This window comes from Fusarium phalaenopsidis, assembly GCF_050370095.1.
Source record: "Fusarium phalaenopsidis strain FUZ10S chromosome Unknown contig_32302, whole genome shotgun sequence".
NCBI lineage: Eukaryota > Fungi > Ascomycota > Sordariomycetes > Hypocreales > Nectriaceae > Fusarium > Fusarium phalaenopsidis.
In genome coordinates this window covers 2,579,285-2,602,420 of record NW_028145405.1, presented here as the reverse complement: position 1 = coordinate 2,602,420, position 23,136 = coordinate 2,579,285, and the positions used below count along the sequence as shown (strand labels likewise).

The window sequence follows — 23,136 nt, the reverse complement described above, 5'->3', positions numbered from 1 at the left end:
GAGGTAACGCAAGCCCTGCGAGGCATGCGCAACGCGATGTCTACCGGCATGGACCTTGAAGCTGGATGGGCCGGGGTCTGGAAGGCAGAGACAGTCAGTGGTCCACGGGGCCAAGCTGTGATCAAGCCAATTCTTCCGATTGGGGCTCTGCTCAGACCGGGGCCACGACGCTAGAGCTGCTGATCCACGTCAATGTCCTTTTGTCGTACTGCGCCTTCTGGCCTCGATGATCCCCGCTTTCTTGAGCAATGGTTGTTTGCGCGCCTGTGCTAGCAGATAGGGAAGCATTCATTGGATCGATTAGACGCCGTCAGCGCTGGGCCACTTCCGTCTGGGGCAGTTTACGAGCGTCGGCCCAAGCCCCTACTAGCCACCATCAACTAAGTTAAGTGACTGGTGGGGAGCCCTGTGTTGCAATCAGTCTGCTATCGGGGGCGTAAGAGCCAGAGTTCGTACTTGGCTGCCACTGCTACTGCCGTTCTCGTCGCATTCGCACCCGCGAGTCTGCCACGAATTGGGACTGGCCTGAGTCAGTGCTCAAGAAGGTTTGCCAAGGGTTGTTCGCGATCAACATAAGAGCGAGTCGCTCCGCGAGAAACGCGAAGGAGAGGGAGAGACAGGCGCCGGGAAGCACGAGAACTGTTCCAATCAGATCAGAGATGCACTTGGAATTGCTCATGTGAGTCAAGCTGCGAGGACACTGCAAGGTGACGGGAGCAACGCGCTTAAAGGAGTTGGTGCCGACCAAAACTTCGGTGCCTGCTTCTCTGCATGTTCTTGGTGCCTGGATGAGAGGAGTTGGAGGGTGACTCGAGTGGTTGCGGGCGGGTGACAAGTTGGGGGGGGGCCTGTGAAAAGAGGCCAGGCAGGTAGGCCATCTTGGGGGGGGCTGTGAGTGATAGTGATAGTCGTCCAAGCCTGTGGCTTTAAGGTCGTGTTGCATGGGTCAAAAATAGTAGGTACCGCCTCAATGTAGCTATATCGGGGATAAGAGTACAACGTTCGATAACCACCTGGATGGGAAAATTGAGCGGCACAGTCGCCAACGCAAAAATTCGAGATGGAGAGGGCTGGAAAAGGCATCAAGGCTCATAATCTTCGGTACCTGCCCTTTGAGGAGTCCAATAGCTGCCTTCGTTAAGCGAGTCCTCGTGGTAGCTGGAAGGGATCTGGCAACTGGGAAGTACCTTCCCTGGAGGTGCGGTTGGCTGTGTTGCTGCAATGAGGGGAAAGTTCGAGGGGCCCTTGACCTCTGCTCGCGCTAAGCTGGGAATGGAACCTGAGGCACCTACCCAAGGCAAAGGTAAGGTGCGCGGCGCGGCAACGGGGGAGCGCCCGCGCAACGGCTGCAAGCATCCTGTTTTCTAGCGCAGCCATTGCGCCTGCCAGTTGCGCCTGCCGAAGTGACTCCGCGACTCCACGCTACCACCCGCCTTCCATCGTTCTTCCCGACCCTCCTTGCGCGAGAAAGGCGAGAGACCTCAGGCTAGTCGGGGAGGGGCGGCCGACTCCCCAAGCGCCCGAAGCGGTAAGGCGTCTGTGTCGCTTGGGCACAGGTGTCGAGAAACGCGCACGTACCCAAGATTGCGACGTATGAGTCGGTAGGTATCGAGCTTGCGAGCCCACTTCCATCCCAACAACATCCCCATCCATCCATCCATCCCTCCCTCCACGGCACTGCACTCCCTCGACTTGACGGCACTCATGTCAACGGTACGTCAAGCGGGCGCCCGGCGACGTCTACCCCCCGGCAAAAGTCTACGCCGACACCAATGCTATCGTGCGCGGGTCCCCATTATCCATCTCCCTGACCCTTGGACCGCCCTTTCGCTAGCTGGGGAGGAGCCCGCTACCTTGGCCCTGGAACTCTTGATTGTCTTCGACCCGCCTTTCATCATTTGGCTTGGGCTCAAGCAAGCCATTGGATCATGTTCCATCAGGGACGCTTTACCGAAAGCCCACGCGATGGGCGACGAACCCTCTTGGCAGGAGTCGCGTAGACCAAACGCCGGTCTATTCCCACAAGCCAGAGACGTGATGCCCCTAGAGAGTCCGCATGTTGGGCTGAGGATGAGCGAATGAGTGCGCAGCCCCCCTACAATTAGCTCGCGTAGCCGACTCATGTCTTGTTCTCATCTGCCTCGACCGCCCACCCGCCAAGCTCTGAGGAGAGAAGCACCAGGTGCAGGGATCGCGATCCTACGGCTTTCCTCAACTGTTTCTGCCTTTTGCGAGCGTGGAGCTCTGCGCCCACAGGCGACGCTGTTGGAAACACAATCAACAGCAACTGCCGTCCTTCGAGCGAGGACCAAGACTTCCATCGTTAGTTAACCGACTCGTTTACGCTGATTAATTCAAGGATCGAATGTGGGACGAGGCCAACGGCCCAACTCAATGCGGCAGTGTTGAACCAACCTTTGCTCAATTCAGCGAGCTGGCACGCTGCTCGGTCTTTTCAGAGTGGCACGCATATTGCTCGCATTGGACAGATGATAGACATGACGGTCTTGACTCCCCACCGGGAGTGAACCAAATGTCACTGACGTACGTACCAGTCACCTTACGTCTCTCTGGTCTCCCATCGTGGGACTAATTAGGTCGACAAGTTGACCTGGTAGTTCCAAATACCCGCGACATGACTGCGGCTCCAACCCCAGCTCGGCTGTCGTCTCATGATCCCGGTCTTCCATCTTGGGTAGGGACCGTTGGGCCTTGTAACGACCCGCCTGTCTCTTCAGTGGCAGTCCATCCACGCAGTCTATGGAGCTTCTTTGAGGTGGGCTTCCATTCATGAGCCACGGGTTGCCCACACACTCCCTGCCATACCCCATGCCATGGCCCAACCGCGGGCATGCACCTCGATGGCCTGGTAGGGCCGGCCACCTTGACACGGGTCCTACACGCTGCTGGTCAAGTCAATAGGCCTATCGACACTCGCTTCTTCCCCGCTACGCCACATACCTGCGCTGTGACCACAGGTCTCTTGGGCGATGTCTCCATGCATGGGTGCTGGATCTCTTGTAAGCATCAACACGCCCCCCCTTCTGCCCTTCACCCCCCCCCTTTGAAGGCTCCCCCATCCCCATCTCCCTGTGGTGCCATTCCCGCCATGATCATACCCTTGCTCCGGCGAGTTTTCTCATTGCTCGACGTACGGCCTACGAAGCACCTGGACCGACCACCATCCGGACCCTGTCAATGTATGTACTGCCCTGCTCCTGTCCTGCCGGGTCTTTCTTCCATGTCACTCATCTAAGAACGGTTTCTTGTCAAAGCTCCTCCACTCTTATGCACGTTCAACTTGCAAAACTCCTTGTACTGCCTCTCTCATAAGTGTCGGCATCCTGTCCCTGAACGTGTTTGGGGCTCAGAGGGTCTTCCATAGATAGATCACTTCTCAACCCAGCTTCGATGCATCTCCATCTCTGATCAGCTTTCGCGAGGCTTCTTATAAGCCCCGATTCCTTCCCCCGGCTTGTCACTTAATAATCGCACCGGCACCTCGAGTCGACAAGACCCCTCCTTTATCATCGACCTCATTGACTCCTTGTCTTTCCGTATGTCTCAACCCGAGTCTCTCTACCTTCCCCCATCCCCTCCATCCTCAGTCAAGATGGACCCGGCCGCAACAGATGGGAGCTGTGACAACATGAACTCACCGCCCACCAGATCAACTGCCGGCAGCCAAGTCTCGCTCACCGGAGGGCAGTTCATCAACTCAAACATATCTGCCTCACCCCAGAGTCTCCCGCTCGAGTCTTCGCGGCAGCCCCCAGTTTCCTCGCCAAACAGTTACTCGTCAACGACTTACCTGAGCTCGTCCGCCGCGGAGTCATCTTACCTCCCCACACCTGCCTCTCAACCCTACTCCCCGTTTCCGGTCCTAACTCCGGCCGGCCTAAATTCGAGCTGGAGTCAAACGGACCAGCTGCAGTCGGACTCTACTTCGTCTCTTCGCCAACAACAGGGCAGGACGTCACTACAGCCATTGACATCAGACTCTCGCCAAACAGAGAGATCATCCGACATGAGGTATATCACGATTAGCTATAGCATATTTATTTAAAGCTAATGCCCATGGCAGTACTGTCGCTCTCCAATTTGATCCGGCCTTCTCCATGGGACCAAGGTCGGCCTTCACTTGGCCAGGTACGAAGACCTTTCCCTGAATCGTCTCCACAACTGGAACTGACCAACTTTACAGGCCCTCTAGAGTCGAATGCATCTGGAAATTCGATGATGAGTACTGGACTGTCATCAATGGGTCCGGTCTCTGGAACCAGCCTCTCGCCACCACCGCAGTCGAGATCTCTGACCTCGAGCCCACCACGACTATCCCTTACGACAGACCAGCGAGAACTCAAGCGGCACCAAGACAAAGCACGTCGGGACACAAGACTAGTGAGCCGAATGCGCAGAGCCAGCAGCAATTCCTACGTCGATTCCCCGCCGTCAGCCATGGGGCTCCCCAGTGCGACGACTGCCATGAATCTTCCAGCCTACACAACTTCTCCGGCTCCCGTAACTCTCATGAGCGAACCGGCGACGACAATGGGAGGCTCGACATACCTACAGTCCTACAGCCCAGCGACGATGGAGGACCAACAAGCACAATCAGCATCAGTGTACCCAACAGCATACCCACAGAACTTGTAAGACCCCTGCCTCGATAGGGCGGCGCCCGGGCCATGCTAATCTGCGATGACCAGACAAGCCAACTACAACATGCCCGTAGACTATGCGGCAGTTTATGCAGGACCCGGGCATTACAGGTACTATCGCCGACCCGCACGGATTGAGGCGCAATTGACTAATTTTGTTGTTCATGACAGCACGCGACCGACATCCATACCCGTTGGCCAGGACGTTGGTTTCATGTACCAGGTACCGGCCGTCATGGGCTCAGGCAGCACCAGCTCACACGAGGGGGGACACGTCCGAGTTGTGCAGAGCAGGCCAAAACCACGATGCTGGGAGCACGGATGTAACGGACGCCAGTTTTCGACATTTAGCAACCTTCTGAGGCACCAACGCGAAAAATCTGGACAAGCAGCCAAAGCGACGTGTCCCAACTGCGGAGCTGAATTTACAAGGACCACCGCTCGAAACGGACACTTACTTCACGACAAGTGCAAGGGTCGACGAAACACTTGAGAGATGGAGGGAGATTTTGGAACGAACACCGCCATCGGAAAAAAAAAACTGGGGTGCCGTCACTACCCCGACCTTTTCTGGGGGCTCAGCCTCGGACTGAGCCAAAATTGGCGCTGGTTGCTTATCACACACGGATGCTCAGCTGCTGCACTGGTTGGCGCATTTCTATTATGGTACGGCGTATTTTTGGAAGGCAAAAGACCCCGGTAGGGACGCGAGGGAAATCTGCCTCGCAGGATCGGTGTTGTTGTCTTTTGCTCGGGAATGAATCTAGATGGCATCCATGGCCGGCATCCAATCCGATGGTGAGCCAGGGGCAGGCATGATGATGGTAGCCAGATGAGGTATACATCACGAAACAACAACAACATTTTGAGGGAGGCATTTGAGAAGGGAGAGATTTGGTGATGATTGGGTGTTCTTGGAGGGGAGCATGGTTGAGATTCTGTTTGCGGAGTCGACTTTGGGATTCTTCTTTTCTTCTTCTTGTCCATTCTTCTTTCTCAACACCATACCCCCATACCGACATTTCGGTATGGAGTTTCTTCTACCCACTTTTCTGTTTTGTTTATGCGTCAAGTTATACAGGTGTTTGTTTACCTGATCACGATATCATAGAGAGCGCTGGCTGCTTGAGGAGCTGGACTGCAACATGGCTAGGCTACCTGCCTGTCAACCAACCAACCAATTGTCAACCGACCAAGATACCTAACGAACACGTTACTACCAAATATACCACCATGTCAAAAAAGATGGCGATGCAATGCTAAGCTAAGGCCTTAATGTTGGTGAAAAGGTCCGATGCCCCTGCAGCGGTTTCAATCGAAACCTAAGCCGCAATCAACCTGACAGATCAACCAGTCAGCGCCACCTCCAGAGTTAACGTTGGTTATGCGGTTGGCAGTGATGGGCAGCACCCAGCCTCACTGACGGGCGTGACTGGCCGAGTTGGCAGTGGCAGCAAAATTTAGGGCAGCAAGGATGCAAGAATCGAACGAGGAAAAGGCATCTGAAACAACCCGCCCGCAGAGGGAGGATGGGATGCCCCAGACTGTTGGTACGGACGCGCGAGCGAGAAGCAAATGATCGTCGCGGCAAGCAAGCCCACCCCGGGCTGTGAGAGTGTGTGAGAGTGTGACCAAGCAGCGTCAGAGCTTGCAGCACACAGCCGCGCCGCAAATAGCACGGGACGTTGGTCTGGCCAGGCGACGACGGGTAGCCGCAGTGAGTACAGTAGCAGCGAGCAGGAGGCGGAGGGGGGGAAGACAGACGAGAGGAGACGAGGGGGAGACAGACAGCCCGACGGAACTTAGTGGCCGGGCTAAAAGAAGCACTGGATGGATGGAAGCAAAGAAGTCATGACAGTGAGATTCTAGGAGTGATACTGATTCGGGTAGTGGGTTCATGAGAGATTAAAGCCACCGCCCGGTCATCGCAGACATGATTGCCTGTTGTCCAGTGCTATACTGTACTCTGCTGCACTAATACTATATCCATGAACATCCGGATCTAGACATGGCGGCGTCGGGTATCCAGAGAAGTCAAGGCCCGAAGCCGCCCCGATGCTTCTCTCGCCCAGGGCCTTGGGGATGGTTGGCCGGATCGTGTCGGACCCGAGGACGGCGCAGGACGAAGCCAGCCACGCCCAACAAGGCGGCACCTTAACGACGCACGCCCCCTCCAAGGATTGGTTCCACCCGACGTCTCTCTCCCAGCAGGGGGGAGCACCCCGGCAGGGCAGGCCTTGTGCGTGTGAGAAGGTTTGGTTTGGTGGCATGGCACTTGCTTGGGCTTGGGGGAGCGGGCTGGGTTTGAAACGGGGGTGGCGGACCACATGGGTTGAACACCAATGACCTCCACTGGCGAAGTATTTAGCACACCCACACCTGCGCAGTCCGCGGGTCTGCGGGTACCTTATTCAAGGGCTCAAGAACGTGGCACGGCTTTTTAGCTTACGCTGAATTGGTGGAGGTGGATGGCAGGGAGACTGCAAAGGGCACGAGGGACACCGATCCCTTTGTTATTGATATGGTTGTCTACACTGGAGGTCTTGACCTTGCAATCAGTACGGGCGGCACTCGTCGCCGCCCTGCCCATGGAGCTCCAGCCAATCAGATAATATCGACCGGTGCCAGGCCCCTGGGTAACGTCGCAATCGATTACATGGATGGATGGAGTGATGGGAAGTGCACTTGACACACAGGAAAGACGGGATATTCCACCCTCGATTCCCAAGGGCATGACGACATGGCCCCTAGGACTACGGATATGGGTAGCCATCCCACATACCTTCCTATCCCATCCCTTCCCATCCATTCTAGCCCATAACCGACCAGGAAACTGTCATGATCATGGCACGGCCACCCCGAACGATAGTCTTTGCAGCCAAGGCCAAGCTGGATCGGATCGTCGCTCGTCTATTCTAGGCATCGACATTTGTACCTTGTCCAACTAGCCACCTTCCCCCTCCAGCAGAATAGGCCATGTGGACGAACCATGAGACAGGACACGACACGATACGACAGGTGCCGGGGCCTTTGCTCAGTCAAGCGAGCGACAATGACTATGATTGATAATGACGTGAGAAATCCCAGCTCCTCGCCGCACCGTTCTATAAGGCAGAGTAGGGCTGGAGAAAAGCGGACTGATTGCAAGGCCAAGAGTGGAGGCCGAGAGCTTGACTGACAGACGGGACCCAAGAAAAGGGGACTTTTGGGCTGCTCACCGCGTCCGGCATGTGGGCTTGAGCAGGCTGGCTTATGCCATGTCCTGTCCCCCTCTCCTTCGAGTGCCTCTACCTACATGAACTCACTTGGTTGAGCAGCTAGTTTGACCGCACTGCATGCAACGGGATATGAAGCACACGCAGGTACGCCAGAAGATCCCAGAGCACCGGTTCCTGAATCCTGGGAAGGTTCATTCCGGCGCAACGGTTCCAATCCTTCAGCTAGAGTTTCGGCTCGGCCCAGATTTTCGTTCGCTACACGACCGCCGCCCCCTTTCGCTAAGGGCGGCAGATCGCGAACCACGAGCCGCCCGCGCGCGCGCTTTGGCTTTGGGGTGTGCAAGAGCACGAACGTTCCCTCTTTGGAGATGGTAGCGAGTCCGAGTGCGAGCAGCGGCTAAGTATTTGGTCTGGGTTAATTCCCATTAATATCAAAGAGACTAGACGCATAGACTCTTTTGCTGGAGGCTTGGCCGATGGGTAAAGGTGGAGTAACTATGTGGGAGTTGAGATTCGAGATTCTTTGAGCTGAGGGATGCTTGCTCCGTGCTTCTCGACATCCCCCTACAGATTGGGGTAATCTCTTGCGAATGCCTCTGACAACACGAAAATGGATGAAAGACGTGCATTGTTGGCGGAGGGGCAAGGTAGATTGCTTACTAGAGGGACTATGTTTGTCTTGAATTTCGCAAAGTTGAGCAGATAAAAATCAATACCGTGTTTTCAACTTGATTGGTATCCCGAGAATTCGGGAACAAACCCCGGGTCTGGGTGCGGCAGACCCGGTCGGGATTGGGGCGATCCTCGGGGCGGGTCGCGGATTGCCAGAGGGGTTTGACCATCACCGCCACCGGGGGTTTTCTGTCTTCATCGCCGCCGGGGGGTGTTCATCTCCTCCACAGAAGGATCTTGACAGTTCCGCTTGATGGCTCATGCTTCTTCCCTCCCACGACGATCCTTCTGTCACCCTAAAATCGCTGGTTTGCAATACATACTCCCCCCGGGCGTACGACAGCCACAGTGCGCTCTGACTTGGGGTGTTTAGTCTCCCATCTGCTGAAACAAAAGTTTCTACACCCCCTACGCAGCTCATTTAACTTGCTTCTCGAATGAACCACCATGACTCCTCCCCCTTGTGTGGGACGTTTCCAACGGCCGGCGGTTTAGGAGGAAAAGATGGCGTGCGCCAGTCTAGGGATCTGACAGCCAGTGCTCGCAAGGACTCGCCTCACCCAAGTTTCTAAGGCTGAGCATGAAGAAGCTGGGACTCAAGCTAATCTCCCGCTAGACGGGCTCAAACAAAACACCAACCGCTCTGCTGCTCGCGTGGGGGTCGCTGACCCCGGGCGCTGGGCTCAGTTCGACGGCGCAACAGCACAATGGTGCGAAATACGTATGCAAAATAGTTTCAGTGTCCATTGGCGAGTCTAAGCGTCTTGGTAATAGTTTGTAAGGAAGGACCAACAGCCCGTTTCAATCGCAACTGTTACCATATTCTGCTGCCTTGCTTTGCCTGCCGACGCACTTCGTTCCGATCCCGAGGTGACGCGGCCAAAGAGCGGTCGCGTCTCTGGTTAGCGCACTAAGCGCGCGTTCTTAGCGATACAGATGCCCCACTCACCCTTGTACGTACCGGGCAGTTGCCCTGTGTTGGTTGTTTCTTCTTCCGGAAAAGCACAGGCTCCAGGGCTGTTCGTCCCTATATCCGCACGTACCAAGCAACAACATCTCGTCGTCTACATTCTCACCCCCATTACACCATGCCACAATGACCATGACGGCGTCGCGATACCGGGCTCGGAAGCAAAAGGTCTTCCGGTCCGTGTTCCAGACCGACATCTCCCAGCCGACTCCTCGGTCGACTCCCGTCGCGGTATTCACCGAGCACGGCGTCGCCTTTGGTGGTCCACACGCGTTGTCGCCTCAGCAGCAGAGAGCTGCTCCACCACCGCCGCCGCTCTTTCATCAGACTCTCCATCAGCCCAGCGACCAGGTGAGGTGGGATCGAGCATGGCACGTCGTCACCTCTAGGATCCAGCTGCCGACCTCAGTTGCCGCCGAGGACTCGTTTGGCGCCCTGTCGCAGGAGTCACAGGACATTGACCTGGACTTCCGAGACTCCCTGGCCTTGCTCCTCTACCCTGGCCGTGCATTGCCGCAGGCTGCGCACACGGAGGACATCCTGCTCTGGCACACGCAGCAGGTTCGCCAGCACTTTGTTCACCATGTTATGCCGTTGCTGGCCGCCTGCGCCAGCCAAGCCGACCAGACGCAGGTCCTGCTCTCAAGCATATCGACCCTTGAGGCTGCCCATCGCCAGTATCTGTACGGACTGACGCTCATTGCCCAGGGGTTTGAGGATGAAGAGTCAGCAGACGCAGCTCTTACCAAGTTCCGTCGAGATTTGCACGCCATCATTGGAAACTCTCTCAACCAGGGATTAACAAGTGCCATCCGCACCGTTCTTCAACGGCTGGTTCATCTGAATCTCGGTATTGGCAAGCGCTATGATGGGACGACATCAGAACCTGCAGACGATGGTGATGACTCGGTGGCTCGGAAAGAGCTCCTGGGTCTACTGGAGTCTCTGCAGAATGTTGGTCTAGCCGGCGAGAAGTTCCAGATACTATTTGCTGAAATCATGGACGCGAGCATGGAGGAGTTTATCAAAACTTCATATTCGGGAGTCTGGCAGTTACCGGAATCGTCAACATCATCTCCGGGTGCGCCCACGGGCTGTCTCGCTCATTTGTCTGAGTGGGTTGAGAATGTTTATGGACGTCTCGCTGTTGAAGTCTTCAGCCGCCTTGGAACTCGCATCGCCTGGAACGACGTAGAGTGTTGGAAGGAAATCGCTGTTGGACGCCTAGCGACACTGCGAATTCAGGAGCTCTTCGATATTGCCCTCAACTGGCCTAAGAGTAAAGGAGGTCTTGATGACCTTCGCTCAGCTGTCACGACACCACAGCGCCGCTTACAGCTCACGGATGCGTTCTCAATGGCTCTACAGACACGCCTTCTTCACCCCGGCCGATCTACGCTGGACATCCTCCAAACCTACATATCTATGATCAGGACGTTTCATGCGCTGGATCACTCAAAGGTGCTGCTTGATCGTGTCGTCCATGCGCTGCAGTTATATCTCTGCCAGAGGGATGATGCCATCCGGATTGTCGTCACAGGCCTACTTTCCAACCCCAACAGCGATGATTCGGAGGAGGGCAAGACCAAGCTGGTAGAGTTGGCAGTTTTGCTCAGCTCAGCCTCCCAGCAACAGCGGCGCCCAGCGGACGATGATGACCTCGACTGGAACGATATGACCTGGGTACCAGACCCAGCGGACGCAGGTGTCAATTACAAACGACCTAGAAATGAAGATGTCATTGGCACGCTGATCAATGCCCTCGGGTCTCAAGACATTTTCATCAAAGAGTTTCAACTCATTCTCGCAGAGCGTCTGCTCTCAAACCAGAGGAGCTTCCTACAAGAGACCAAGGTATTGAGTCTTTTGAGGAAGCGGTTTGGTGAAAACGCCCTGCAAAATTGCGATGTCATGATGAGGGACATCCAGGACTCCAAGACTGTGAATTCGACTATTCGCCCGAATCTACACCAACCTCCGGGCAGCACGGATCAGCTTTATTATGAAGCCAAGACTCTCTCGCGACTCTATTGGCCTGGTTTGTCTAAAGAACCGTTCACGGTCCCACGGCCGATTGCAATAATGCAGCGTCAATACGAGCGAGAATTCGAGGACCTAAAGACATCACAGAAGCTCACTTGGCTGGACCAGCTGGGCTCGGCAATCGTCAAGCTGGACTTTGAGGATCGTTCCGTCGAGCTCGAGTGCAAGACATACGAGGCTGCCGTGATCTACGCATTCCAAGACGAAAACGGCCAGAGCGAATCCGGACCAGTGCAGCGCAACTTCAACGACATCTGGCAACAACTCATGATTGACGAAGACCTGCTTGAGGCAGCTCTGAAATTCTGGGTCAGCAAGAAAGTACTTCGCGATGTCGGTCAGCAGAACTACATCGTTCTCGAACGGTTGGACGACGAGGGCGCAGCAGATCAGCCAGATACTGCGGCAGACGATCAAGGCCCCGAGGACGGCCGCCAGTCATCTCCACGCAAGGCCAAGATGGATTCAAAGGAGCAGGAGCGACGGACTGTCTACTGGCAATTCATCGTGGGCATGTTGACGAATTCGGCGCCAGCCATGCCCCTGGCGCAGATTTTGATGATGATGAAGATGCTGATCGCCGATGGTTGCTCTTGGAGCAACGAGGAACTACAAGAGTTTTTGGGAGAAAAGGTGGCGGAGAATGAGTTGGAGCTAGCTGGCGGCAAGTATCGCCTGCCCAAGAAGTGATGCAGACTATGGGCCGTCGGATTTGTTTGCAGGCCAAAACTCTGTGCCATGGGCTCGGCCGCTGAGCTCGGAACCAGGTGAATCTTGCTGCAGTGTTACCCTCTCGCAGCGGGCTGAGATGGCGGTGGAGGCAGTGAACAACTGCTCGCAGGACAAACATTCGGAACCGAATAGCAGCCGTGACTCGCCGAGGGACTGCACGTTGCATCGAGGTGGAACGGGATAGATGCAGCGACGGCTGTTTGCGGCCTTTTCCGGCGAGGACGACGAGGCAATGATCTATCTGTGCTGACAGTTGGACGGAACCAAGGAAGGGCGGAGACCGGGACTCGAAAGTCAAACCAACCTAGCCTGCCAGGTTTGTTTGATGCCGGGTGTGTCTACCCTGTTTACCTACATATGCCGTGCCTGGGGACGGACCCCAGGCTTTATGTAAATAGAAGCAGTGCGTTGCTCCAAGCTTCGAGCCGGGGACGGACAAACAGCCAGAACGGGACAGAGAATGAGGCATCCAAATATGGCGTTTCCCCCGAGTGTCCAGGATCGCCGCCGGGATCCAGGGAGATGAGACAGCGAATAGAAGAGTTGCCCTCTTAAGGAGCGAGAAGTGTCACGGTGCCGGGCAGTCGTTGCAGATCTGTTTCTGTTGACGAGGGCCAGTATTTATCCAGGATCTGGGGATTCTGGGTGCGGAGGGACCAATTGACGACCTCGAGGTTAAAGTGGTTGCATGTTCTGGCAGATGGTGATGGGTGGGATCCGCAACGCCCGAGCGGCACAGGCGCCTCCACTGACCGAGGATGGGAATGGAATGCTCAGGTGCCTTGAGGTCTGACGTATTCAACGAGGCATCAATGGGACGGGGTTGAGGCGCGTGAGATGCGCCAGGGTTGCGCGAGGAGGCCATGTGAGTGGGAGTGGACGTGGACGAGGGCTGGGGGGGAATATTGAGTCATAGCGACAATGGCTGCTGGAGGAGAGACGATGAAACCGGTTGGACGCCTTGGAGATCCCTGGACCGGGATTCGGCATTGGGTCTCTCTTTCCTGATCTGTTGAAAGACAATGTTTCTGTTCTCAGCACCAGGAGACAGGGCGGCCTGCAGATCGCAAGTGTAGGTCCGGCAAGTGTCTCAGTATTAAAAATGGCCGGGCGAGTCGAGAGACAAGGTTGCCATTCTGCATGTGAGACCTCGAATGGGGCTTGAGCTGGGCGTTCATGTTGATTCCTAGCCCAGGGAGTGAGGTGTCAGGTGGTGTGCGTGTGTGTGTGTTTGCTGTCTTGGGTTTGCGGTGCGTAGCCGATCGGCTGTGCCGTCGGACGGGTGCTCCTTGGAGCTCCAGCTGGCTGTGAGATGCAATCCATTGATTGACTGATTGACAGACCCATGGCACTTTTTAGTTCGAGGCAGGGGAACGGGAGGACGGGCGACTTGAGGAAAGGGAAGCCACAGTATAATGACGAACAGACTACTCGCTGCTTGCGTGGTCAGCGAACAAGGTTGGCAGAGAGGAGCAACATACCCATAATCAAAGAGCCCAACTTACACGCCAGGGCATCCACGGCATGCCAATGGTGGCGGAGGGCTGGGGGTGGTCGAACAAACAAAACATATCCAGGATGGGGAACCGATAGTCTCTGCGCGGACCTTCTTCTATTGGGTTTGACGAAGACAGCACAGCACAGCAGCAGGGCTTGGAGGACGGACATTATTCGTTGTATTGTATGCAGCTTGCCTGCCAGAGGTGCGCAGCGGTCGAGAAAAGAAAGCAAGACAAGAAAACCAACCCGGCTGGTTCCATTGCCAAGCGGGTTCGCTGTGGGAGGACGACGACGACGACGCTGGGTGGGCTAAAATGGAGGAACGTCAGACGAACGCCAGGTTGACGCTGCTGGAGGGGCAGCTCCAGTGAGGTCTAGCGGAGAGGGGCTTATCATGGCGGTCGCGATATGAGCCGCAATTGTGAGAGCGTCTGTCCGTCCGTCTGCTGCCTGTGGGCCGGGGCTCGAGCTTGGGGGAGTGATGGGCAATCATGGGTGATGTGATGTGATGGATGGCTCGAGGCACGCGAGGGGACGGCGGGCGCTCACATGATGGTCATGTCGACAGGCAGAGCCATCATGGCACCTGTGGGGAGGATACAAAAAGAGAGCTCTCGGATGGGCGCCGTAATCACGGAACAATTGATGAAACGAGGTGCTTGTAAAGTGAATCAACAGAGAGGGAGGTCAGTCATCATCCCATGACTTGTTGGACATTGCTCGGCGTCTTGTTAGTTCCAAGTTCGCTGAGTACCGGGTCCGCATCCTAAAAGGGTAATCTTGATTCACAGTATGAACACAAACTGAGCAACTTCTCACTTCCAGGATCATGAACGGCGAGACCAACCAGAGATTTGGGTTCTGCTTTCTTTTCCCCCCTGTTCCTTTTACGAGAGAGGGGGCGCTGTACCCTAACCAGCTGAACCTGATGGTTTCCGCCATCTCCAGGGTGGGTGGTGGTGGTTGAGTTTGTTCTACAAGGCCCGCCGCCTCAGCACCTGGAGTACACCTCCGGCCTCCATCCCGCCAATGGATCCATCCATTGAAAAAGGTAGGACCCGGGCGTAGGTTCGTTCAATGCGGCGTGCTGGTACTGTAGCTGGACCGGAACCTGGCAGTCAAGGCCAAAAGGGCAGGGAAGAGCCCGCCCAGACACCTCCTAATCCAATGGACGGGAGCCAATCCATCATGCCCGCTTCGCATCATGTGCACGTTTGGGATAGGCTCCGTTAATACGCCCCCAAGGCCACCCCAGCAACCTTGGGCTTTTCTTACTGTACGTCCATGGCACGCAACAAGCTCCACTGAGGCGATCTTGTCCCGCTAATTGCTCAGGTGAGTGAGCAAGGGAAAAGGAAAAAAAAAAGGCTCAGAGGGAAAGACGAGAGAGAGAAAAAAAAGGTCAAAGCCGAGCTTTCGTTGGATCAATGATGGGCTTGTGCCAGCTTGGGCTTGGACTGGCTGGAAACTGGCTTGAGTTTTTGCCCAGTTGACTCCGGCTGGAGGCTGGGCTCTACTAGTAGTACCTTTGGACGGTATCGTCCATGCCCGGCTAGACTTCCTCTGCGCATGACCATGACTCTCTCTCCCTCACTCTGCCATTGACATTGCGAGTCTTGGTTGAGTCTCTCCGTCTCCAGCTCATCATTCGAGGCCCTTGCCCGTGCCCCCTGGTGGTGGAGGTACTGTACCAAGCAAAGTATGGTACCAACGGGTCAGTCGGGTGGTTTCTCTTAGGGCGAACGAGGGTCGCTTCATCCGGGATATGGAGGAGGAGTAGGAGTAAGAGGAGAACCTTGGAAGCTTGTTGTCCGTTCGCCTACTCGCACTTTGATCGACTGTTTCTTGGTCGTCGTGCGTTGGTTCGTCGTTCGTTTTACCTTTCGGTTTGTCTGTCTGCTTGCTCCCCTCCCCTCTCTCCCTCATCATTCACCTCGTTTTCAACCCCTCATTCCCACCAGCCTTGTCGTCGTCGTCGTCGTCGTCCCCGTCGTCATCTCCCTGCCGTTTGTCTCTGTCGGCGTCTTTTTGCTCTCGGTGATCCATCCTCACCTTTGCCTTCCCGCCGCCGCCGCCGCACGCGGTCGGTCCCCTTGCCCGCTTCGCTTATCACAAACCCAGGCTGTCCTGTCCGTCAGTCCCGCTTTGAATGCCTTGCCTACCCAGGCGGCGGGCCTCTCTTGCTTGGGAGCAGCTTACTTGGGGGATACGGATACCGTACTGTACCGATCAACCTGACGACTCTCCACTTGCTGCCAAACACGGCCGGCCGGCACCAGTCCAGCAATTTTGGGGAGTGTGAGTGAGAGAGAGTGTGGTGGACGGCCAACCGCGACTTGCGACTGCGACTTGACTGCGACTCCGGCTCTGACTTGACTGCGACATTTGGTGCCATCATCATCCCCGGGGTTTCTGTTGGAGGGACAAGAGCAGCCCGCCGGCCTGTTCATTCTTGCTCCCCTTTTTTAAACCTTTTTCTTTACCTATTCCATATTACTCCAGACGTCCGTCCTCTCCGCCGGTACGCCTACGTAAAGACAAAGAAGCCTTTTCTTTCATTCCCGGGCTTCACCTTTGCCTGCCTGCCTGCCTGCCGTTTCTGCCTTACGCCTTCGTAACCTGAATCTGACCTGTTTCCTCTCACGTCCTGCTACACCACCTAAACGCCTCCTCGTACGCTCGCAACCGTTGACCCATTGGAGCTGCCCACCGGCTTCCGTTCTCCCACATCCACCTACTCCCGCTCTTCTTTCCAGGTTGGGTAGCTACCTAGCATCCATCCATCGCACTTACATCCATCGCCCGCCTGGCCGGCCACATTCACGACGTTTTCCTGACGCCTGCCATTGCCACTTCCGACGCTCGCCTGCCTCAAGGTCCTGTACCTACCTTGCTGTACGCCTCGTCCAAATTGCCCCCTCTTCATCCTTCCCCCCGGTAGCAAAGGAAAGCAGAGCTTGCCCCTGGTGTCAGAGGTGCTCGTTCGCTCAGGCAGCGTCTAGACCACCTCCCAGGCAGGCCCAGCCAAGCCCGGCCTCACTCGCGAGCGACGGACAAAGACGTTGGCACTGCTGGATTCCGCCCGAGCCTGTCCCTGCAACCCACAGCATCACCACCCGTCCACCGTCGGCCAGTGCAGTCCAGTCCGGTCCAGGGAGTCTCATTCGTACAAGACGTGGCATCCGGTCTTCTTTTTTTGCATTTCTCCTCTTGTCTCGCTCGGTCAGCTCAGCTCAGCTTTTTCTGTCTGTTCTGTCTGTCCCCCACACCATTTTATTCCTCTCTTTTTCCTCCCTTCCCTCCTCTCTTTCCATCTCGCCGTCTTCGTCTTCACCATCGTTTGACGATCGCCTCTCGTCGCTGCTTTGGTCTCGCCCGTCAGCTTTCGTCGTCTTGGCCCTGGACGCCGCCGCTAAAGTTACAAGCTACGTCGTCATCGGCGTTATCGCAGCCCCCCCGATAACAGACAGACCCAGCAGCTGCTGCCCCTCATCCTCACCATCCTCCCACCGCGGCCGCCCGCCCTCATTCGGCTCTACCTCTCCTCCTTCTTGGTCCCTCGCTTCGGCATCCGGAAGTCCTTGGTCCCAAGACCTCGACCCCTCCGCGTTTCCCGATCACCGCCCTGTGATCACAGCGTGCTCCCGATAGTCCTAGTCCAACACTGCTAGAATACTACGAATACACATACCCATCACTTACGTGGGGCAGTCGTCCAGGCAGCTGGTGTTGCTGCCACCCGCATCCCCATCCGCATCGTGCCCATTCGAGACTCGCAGCGTCTGAGCCGCCCTTTTCAACCCCCGCGACGCCTAGAATACCCCATCAGGCTCCCGGGCGGCTTCTCTTTTGCAAGGCTCCGCCAGCCCAGGTCATCGCAGACGAGGTTCATCTAGCAGCCGAGCTGCGTCGCCCAAGATGGATCCCATGGATCCCATGGACTATATAATGCACAACCCTCGGTCTTCTGGCCACTACGATCCCGTACACTCGGCTTCGAACCATTGGATGTCTCACTCACACAACTCACCTTCTTACCCATGGCAGACGCAGAATCCAAGCTTGCCTCAGAGCTATCCTCACCACCCGTTGCAGCCTGCACCCGGCCCCGGCCCGGATCCGTTCCAGCTCGGTCATCATCATGGAGGCATCTTGCCGCCAATGCTGGGCCTGCCGCATCCCCATGCGTTTTCAGAAAACATGCCGGGGGCCATATCTCCGCGACCGAGTGGACGACACCAGACCTACCATCGCAGCGCCATGCCACCCCCCGTAGCGCCGGTCGCTTCCGGCACGGGTGCTCACAGCCGTGATGGAGCCTTTGCAAACCAAATTCCCGGCCGGCCATTGAGTTTTCAGCCGCCTGCAGGCCTGGGTATTCCACCTCCAGGTGCAGGTGCAGGTGCAGCTCCGGAACCTAATTCACAGCAGCAACAGCAACAGCGCCCGCCGTTTCTCGCATCAGAACCTCCAACAAACAACTTCGGCCAACACAACAACAACTCTGCTCACTTCGTGCCCGTGCCCGTACCCGTGCCCGTGCCTCTCCCCCCTCATCCTTACATGTCATCACCGCCACCGCGTCGGGGTCACTTTTCGTCGGCTTCCACTTCTTCAAGGACTGTCTTCCGCGACATACCTTCTCCCACCAGTAAGCTTCCCTCTTGTCTCGGGGTCAACCAGCCTCCTCTCTGGTTACACCGAGTTCTGGCTTGCGAGAAACCCTCGTCCGACGCCACCGTATCATGCAGCACGCACGAAACCAGTCGCTTGCACCAGCTAATATTCGTTAGGGCCATCCCCTCCTTCGTCTGGTTTCCGCAGATCTCACCACACACGCCAGCGCAGACCAACATCCACTCGCATCATGTCGGAGCCTGGGCGGGAAGACGATGACGACGCTGCCCGGCATGTGTATTTCGAGCATGGCATGTACAGCCCGGGCGGGTCAGATTCCTCTGCTGAGGCAAACGAAGAAACAGTCCTCCGTCACATGCAACTCATGAGAGGTGCTGTTAGTACCAAGATGGTGGCATCCAAGTCGACATTGCGATCTCTCGAAAGTGTCAAGATTGAAGATATCCCGGAAGGAGACCGAAGTAAGCGATCTCGCTGTCGAATGGATCGGCGGTATGGTGAAGCTAATGCGTCGCAGGCTGTGTCATTTGCTACGGCGATTATGGTGTCGAAAGTCCTGAGGGTGTTTGTGAGGCGCCCCTCCGTCTTCCGAAATGCGGACATATCTTTGGAGACCACTGCATCAAAACGTGGCTTGATCAGTCAGATAGCTGCCCATATTGCCGTGACAAGCTGCATTCAGAACCCAAACAGCATACCAGCGCTTCTACGCGCGCGTTCATGAGCTTGATGAGGTCGCAGGGACTCCATGTTTCGTCAAGGTGCGTGACTGGACTTCCTACCGCGCTGATGTCTTTATTGTTAGTAGCTGACAGACCCGATAGGGCAACCGCTAATCCAGACGACATTTTGGCCAGAGCGATGGTAATGTCTTATGGGATGGGGGGCAGAAACGGATCCCCTTCGCGACAGCCTGTCACGGCCGGACGAAGATCACCACCAAGTGATGCGGGCGAACGACAACGTCGAACCAGAGCGCGACACGACAACGGACACACTCGCGAGTTGAGGCCACTGTCGGGAGGCCATAGCCGTGCTGTCCATTTCGATACGCCCTCGCAGCGCGCTGCTCCGGGTGCACCCTTAATCGGCCACTCGTTTGTGCACCACTGGGACGAGATGTCGCCGATGGAGCGACGGCAACAATGGACTAATGAACGGGATCAAATATCGAATAGTCGGTTGAATGGTCCCCCGAATAGTACATCAACAACAACCACGGATGCGCCCGGAGAGGCATCGGCTCCCACATCTACCATCTCAATGTCTGCTCTCTCGCCATTAGCACCAATGTACCAACCGCAGGGAGTGTTCATAAACGCCACAGACAGACACCCTCTTGGGACGGCGCCATCTCATGATCTGCCGCTCCTGGAGATTCGGAACCCGCCACCACAGGTGCGAGCTGGCCCGGCTTCGGGAGGCAACGAGAACGCAACCCCCTCCCTGGCTACGCCGCAAGACCTACCTGGAACTACCCAGGGCAACAGTAATCGGTCTTGGTAGCGTCGGGGCCAGGCTCGTGCGAGGCGCGCAATTCTCGGTCGAAATGCGTCAGCCCGGTAAGTGAAGCGAGACGGGACAAGCGGCAACTACCACGTGGTTGAGATTTTACCCCGCGAAGGCCAGGGGATGGACAAGATCGACTGAGTGGTTGAGGTCATGGACCTAGACTTTGGTTGGCACTTAGGTGCCGTGGACGCCGACAGAAGGGACATGGAACAAGTTGCGGACGATGATACAAGAATCCGATTCGCATGCGAGGGGGGGATTGATTTGGCGTTGGCTTTGGCATCGAGGGCATCATGGATTGATTCATGGAAATTGCACCAGGTTATGGTTTTCTTTTAGGAGGGAGTGTCATCTGGCGTTTTCATGACGTTTGACAATTTTGGGGGGAAGCGCAGCAGCAGGGCTTGTCTGCCAATGGCTGTCCTATTACAACAGCGGAATTAGCGATAATCTCATAAAGAAACCCACTTTGTGCCCCCCATCAACTCTGATGCAACCCTAGCTCGCCCTCTTGGAGAGCGATGAAGCGGGCGAGACTAGCGCATAGTGTGAGAGACTCGGCCAAGATGGCTGCCGGTCGGAGTTTGAGTTGGAGCGGCAATGTCCGTTGGGACAACGGCACAATGTTGGCGACCGATCGGACACCAGGATAGGCCGACCTGGAGCAATTCCCAACTTCTCTGACGGCTCGAGTCTTGGACAAGTCTGGGGACATTGACGGAATCTCCACTGCGTTTAAGATAAACGAATCGCTTATAAGACCATCCCGTAGCTGTTGCCCCTGGCTCCGTCCCCTGCAAAGCCCAACTCTTGTTGCTACTTGTCCCGCCCGCGTTAAAGTATTGATTCCTCCCGTTGCTTGACCTGACCCCCTTTGACGCGCAAGATACTCAAGAGTGAGGGCCTCAAGTCGTCATGGGGTTGCCGTGGGAGAACATCACGGGCGGCGCTGCCACGGCCACTCTGGCTCTCACCTGGGTGCAGAACGATTGGTCCAGGCTGCTCCTGTTGAAACACTTTACAGAGCTGTGGACGGTGGGCTTCGTGTTCTGGGTTGTCTGGGCGATATGGATCTATCCGCTGCTCGTGTCGCCGTTGCGACATCTGCCTGAACCCTCCAACAACCACTGGCTTCTGGGTCAGGCAAAGAGGATATTTGCAGAGCCTTCGGGCCTGCCAATGCGAGAATGGTTTGTCAATTACCTCTTGTGGTGCAATTGTACTTTGAAAACAACATCCTAATCCTCATCCCCAGGGTGGCCGAGATCCCCAACGATGGCATCATCCGTTACCGCGGCCTGTTGAACCAGGAGCGGATCCTTGTCTGCTCACCCAAAGCGTTGGCTGAGGTGCTGGTCACCAACAACTACGCCTTTGCGAAGCCGAGTTACTTGCAGCAATCTATCGGGCGCATCCTTGGAATAGGTGTGCTGTTTGCTGAGGGCGATGAGCACAAGATGCAGCGCCGCAGCTTGACGCCTGCGTTTGCCTTTCGTCACATCAAGGACATGTATCCCATTTTTTGGCGCAAAGCTAAAGAGGTGACCCAGGCTATGACGACAGAGCTTGGGGGCCGGGACGAGGTCGAGCTTGAAGTGTCCAGCTGGGCATCGCGGGCGACGCTCGATATCATCGGCGTCGCTGGCATGGGGCGAGACTTTGGTGCTATCCAAGACCCCGAGAGCGTGCTTGCCAGGACTTACAGGAAGATTGTCAAGCCTTCCCGCGCGGCTCAGATCCTGGGTCTCATTTCCATGTTTATACCGCTGCAAATCGTCACCAAGTTGCCGTTCCGCCGGAACCAGACCATCAACGCAGCGGCGGGCGAGATCCGAGCAGTGTGCCGAGACCTGATCCGGGAGAAGAAGGCCAAGTTGGCCAACAAGGAGCAGCCAGATATTGATATCCTCTCGGTGGCCATTGAGAGCGGCGGCTTCACGGATGAGAACTTGGTCGATCAGCTCATGACGTTTCTCGCTGCGGGACACGAGACGACAGCATCGGCAATGACCTGGGCGGTTTATATGCTGTCTCGATACCCTGAGGTTCAAAGCCGGCTGCGGGAAGAGGTGCGAGAGCGCTTACCGTCCGTGGATTCAGATGCCGACATCACCAGCCTCGACATTGATCGCATGCCGTACCTCAATGCCGTGTGCAGTGAGGTTCTCCGTTACTACAGCCCCGTGCCGTTGACGATGCGTGATGCCGCTCACGACACCACAATTCTGGGCCATCCAGTGCGGCAAGGTACTCGTATCGTCATTGTGCCCTGGGCGACTCACTTTGACCAGCACCTCTGGGGTCCGGACGCGGATCGTTTCGATCCGGAGCGGTGGCTCCCCTCCGGCCCCGAGGGTGGAGCCGCAGACCGGAAGGCCGCCAGCGGGGGCGCGACCAGCAACTACGCATTCCTGCCGTTCCTGCACGGGCCCCGGAGCTGTATCGGGCAGAGCTTCGCCAAGGCAGAGTTCGCCGCCCTCCTTGCGGCGTGGGTCGGCCGGTTCGAATTTGCGCTGGCGAACCCGGAGGAGGCGGACGAGAGCAAGGTGGAAATCCGGGGCGGTGTAACGGCCCGGCCCGCCAAGGGCATGCACGTCAAGGTTAAGGTTGTGGGCGGGTTTTGAAGAGCTTTTCTGGCTGCTGCTTGATTTGTATATATGTAAAGAGCGACGACATGGTAGCGCGGTGCGGCATGCGTTGTCAAGCCCGTGGCTGGTTTCAGAGCGCAATCGGTGTTGGTCAATTGGGTGAGATGTTCGCTAAGCAACTCGGTGGAGGTTGTCCACATGTTTGAGTCATTCTAGGGCTGTAGTTGCATCAAGCTTTTGATTGATGGTAGCATTTAAACGGCCTGGTTATCATCTGCATGGCCATGGCCCATAATTAAAAATAGGCCTGGGCGTCTATAACACCTCATTATCAGATCCAGCTGAAGAGGAGCCCCAGGACCCTTGTGTGAAGATATTGACGCAAGTCGAATCGGATTTCCCTCCCACCAATTGCAGGGTAGGCACCCTGACGGACGGGCCTGCGAGAGTGGCCGCACGTGTTACAGCATGTGACTGCCAGCTGGCAATGCACCAAATCTCGGTGGAGATGACGACGGCGCTAGCCAATGTGTGGCGGCCTGAATGTCGACTCTGCACCAGCTGAGGTGACCAAGATTAAAATGATTTCTGCGATAACAGAG

General features: G+C 56.2%; 4 protein-coding genes across 4 annotated transcripts; all 4 read left to right on the top strand.

Moving 5' to 3' along the window:
• Positions 1-3,613: 3,613 nt before the first annotated feature.
• Positions 3,614-4,673, top strand: LRP88_08168 (uncharacterized protein; the record flags this gene model as incomplete). Its single annotated transcript, XM_083244677.1, has 2 exons — positions 3,614-3,873; positions 4,205-4,673. The coding sequence occupies 2 exons, from the start codon at positions 3,614-3,616 to the stop codon at positions 4,671-4,673; spliced, it is 729 nt and encodes a 242-aa protein (XP_083099171.1).
• Positions 4,674-9,647: 4,974 nt separating this feature from the next.
• Positions 9,648-12,254, top strand: LRP88_08167 (anaphase promoting complex subunit 2; the record flags this gene model as incomplete). Its single annotated transcript, XM_083244676.1, has 1 exon — positions 9,648-12,254. The coding sequence occupies one exon, from the start codon at positions 9,648-9,650 to the stop codon at positions 12,252-12,254; it is 2,607 nt and encodes an 868-aa protein (XP_083099170.1).
• A 5,460-nt stretch (positions 12,255-17,714) lies between these two features.
• Positions 17,715-19,940, top strand: LRP88_08166 (uncharacterized protein; the record flags this gene model as incomplete). The annotated part of the gene is made up of 4 exons (XM_083244675.1): positions 17,715-18,447; positions 18,590-18,895; positions 18,952-19,195; positions 19,259-19,940. The coding sequence occupies 4 exons, from the start codon at positions 17,715-17,717 to the stop codon at positions 19,938-19,940; spliced, it is 1,965 nt and encodes a 654-aa protein (XP_083099169.1).
• Positions 19,941-20,861: 921 nt separating this feature from the next.
• LRP88_08165 (cytochrome P450) lies at positions 20,862-22,570 on the top strand (the record flags this gene model as incomplete). The annotated part of the gene is made up of 2 exons (XM_083244674.1): positions 20,862-21,136; positions 21,202-22,570. 2 exons carry the CDS (start codon positions 20,862-20,864, stop codon positions 22,568-22,570), a joined length of 1,644 nt encoding a protein of 547 aa, XP_083099168.1.
• Between the last annotated feature and the right edge of the window lie 566 nt (positions 22,571-23,136).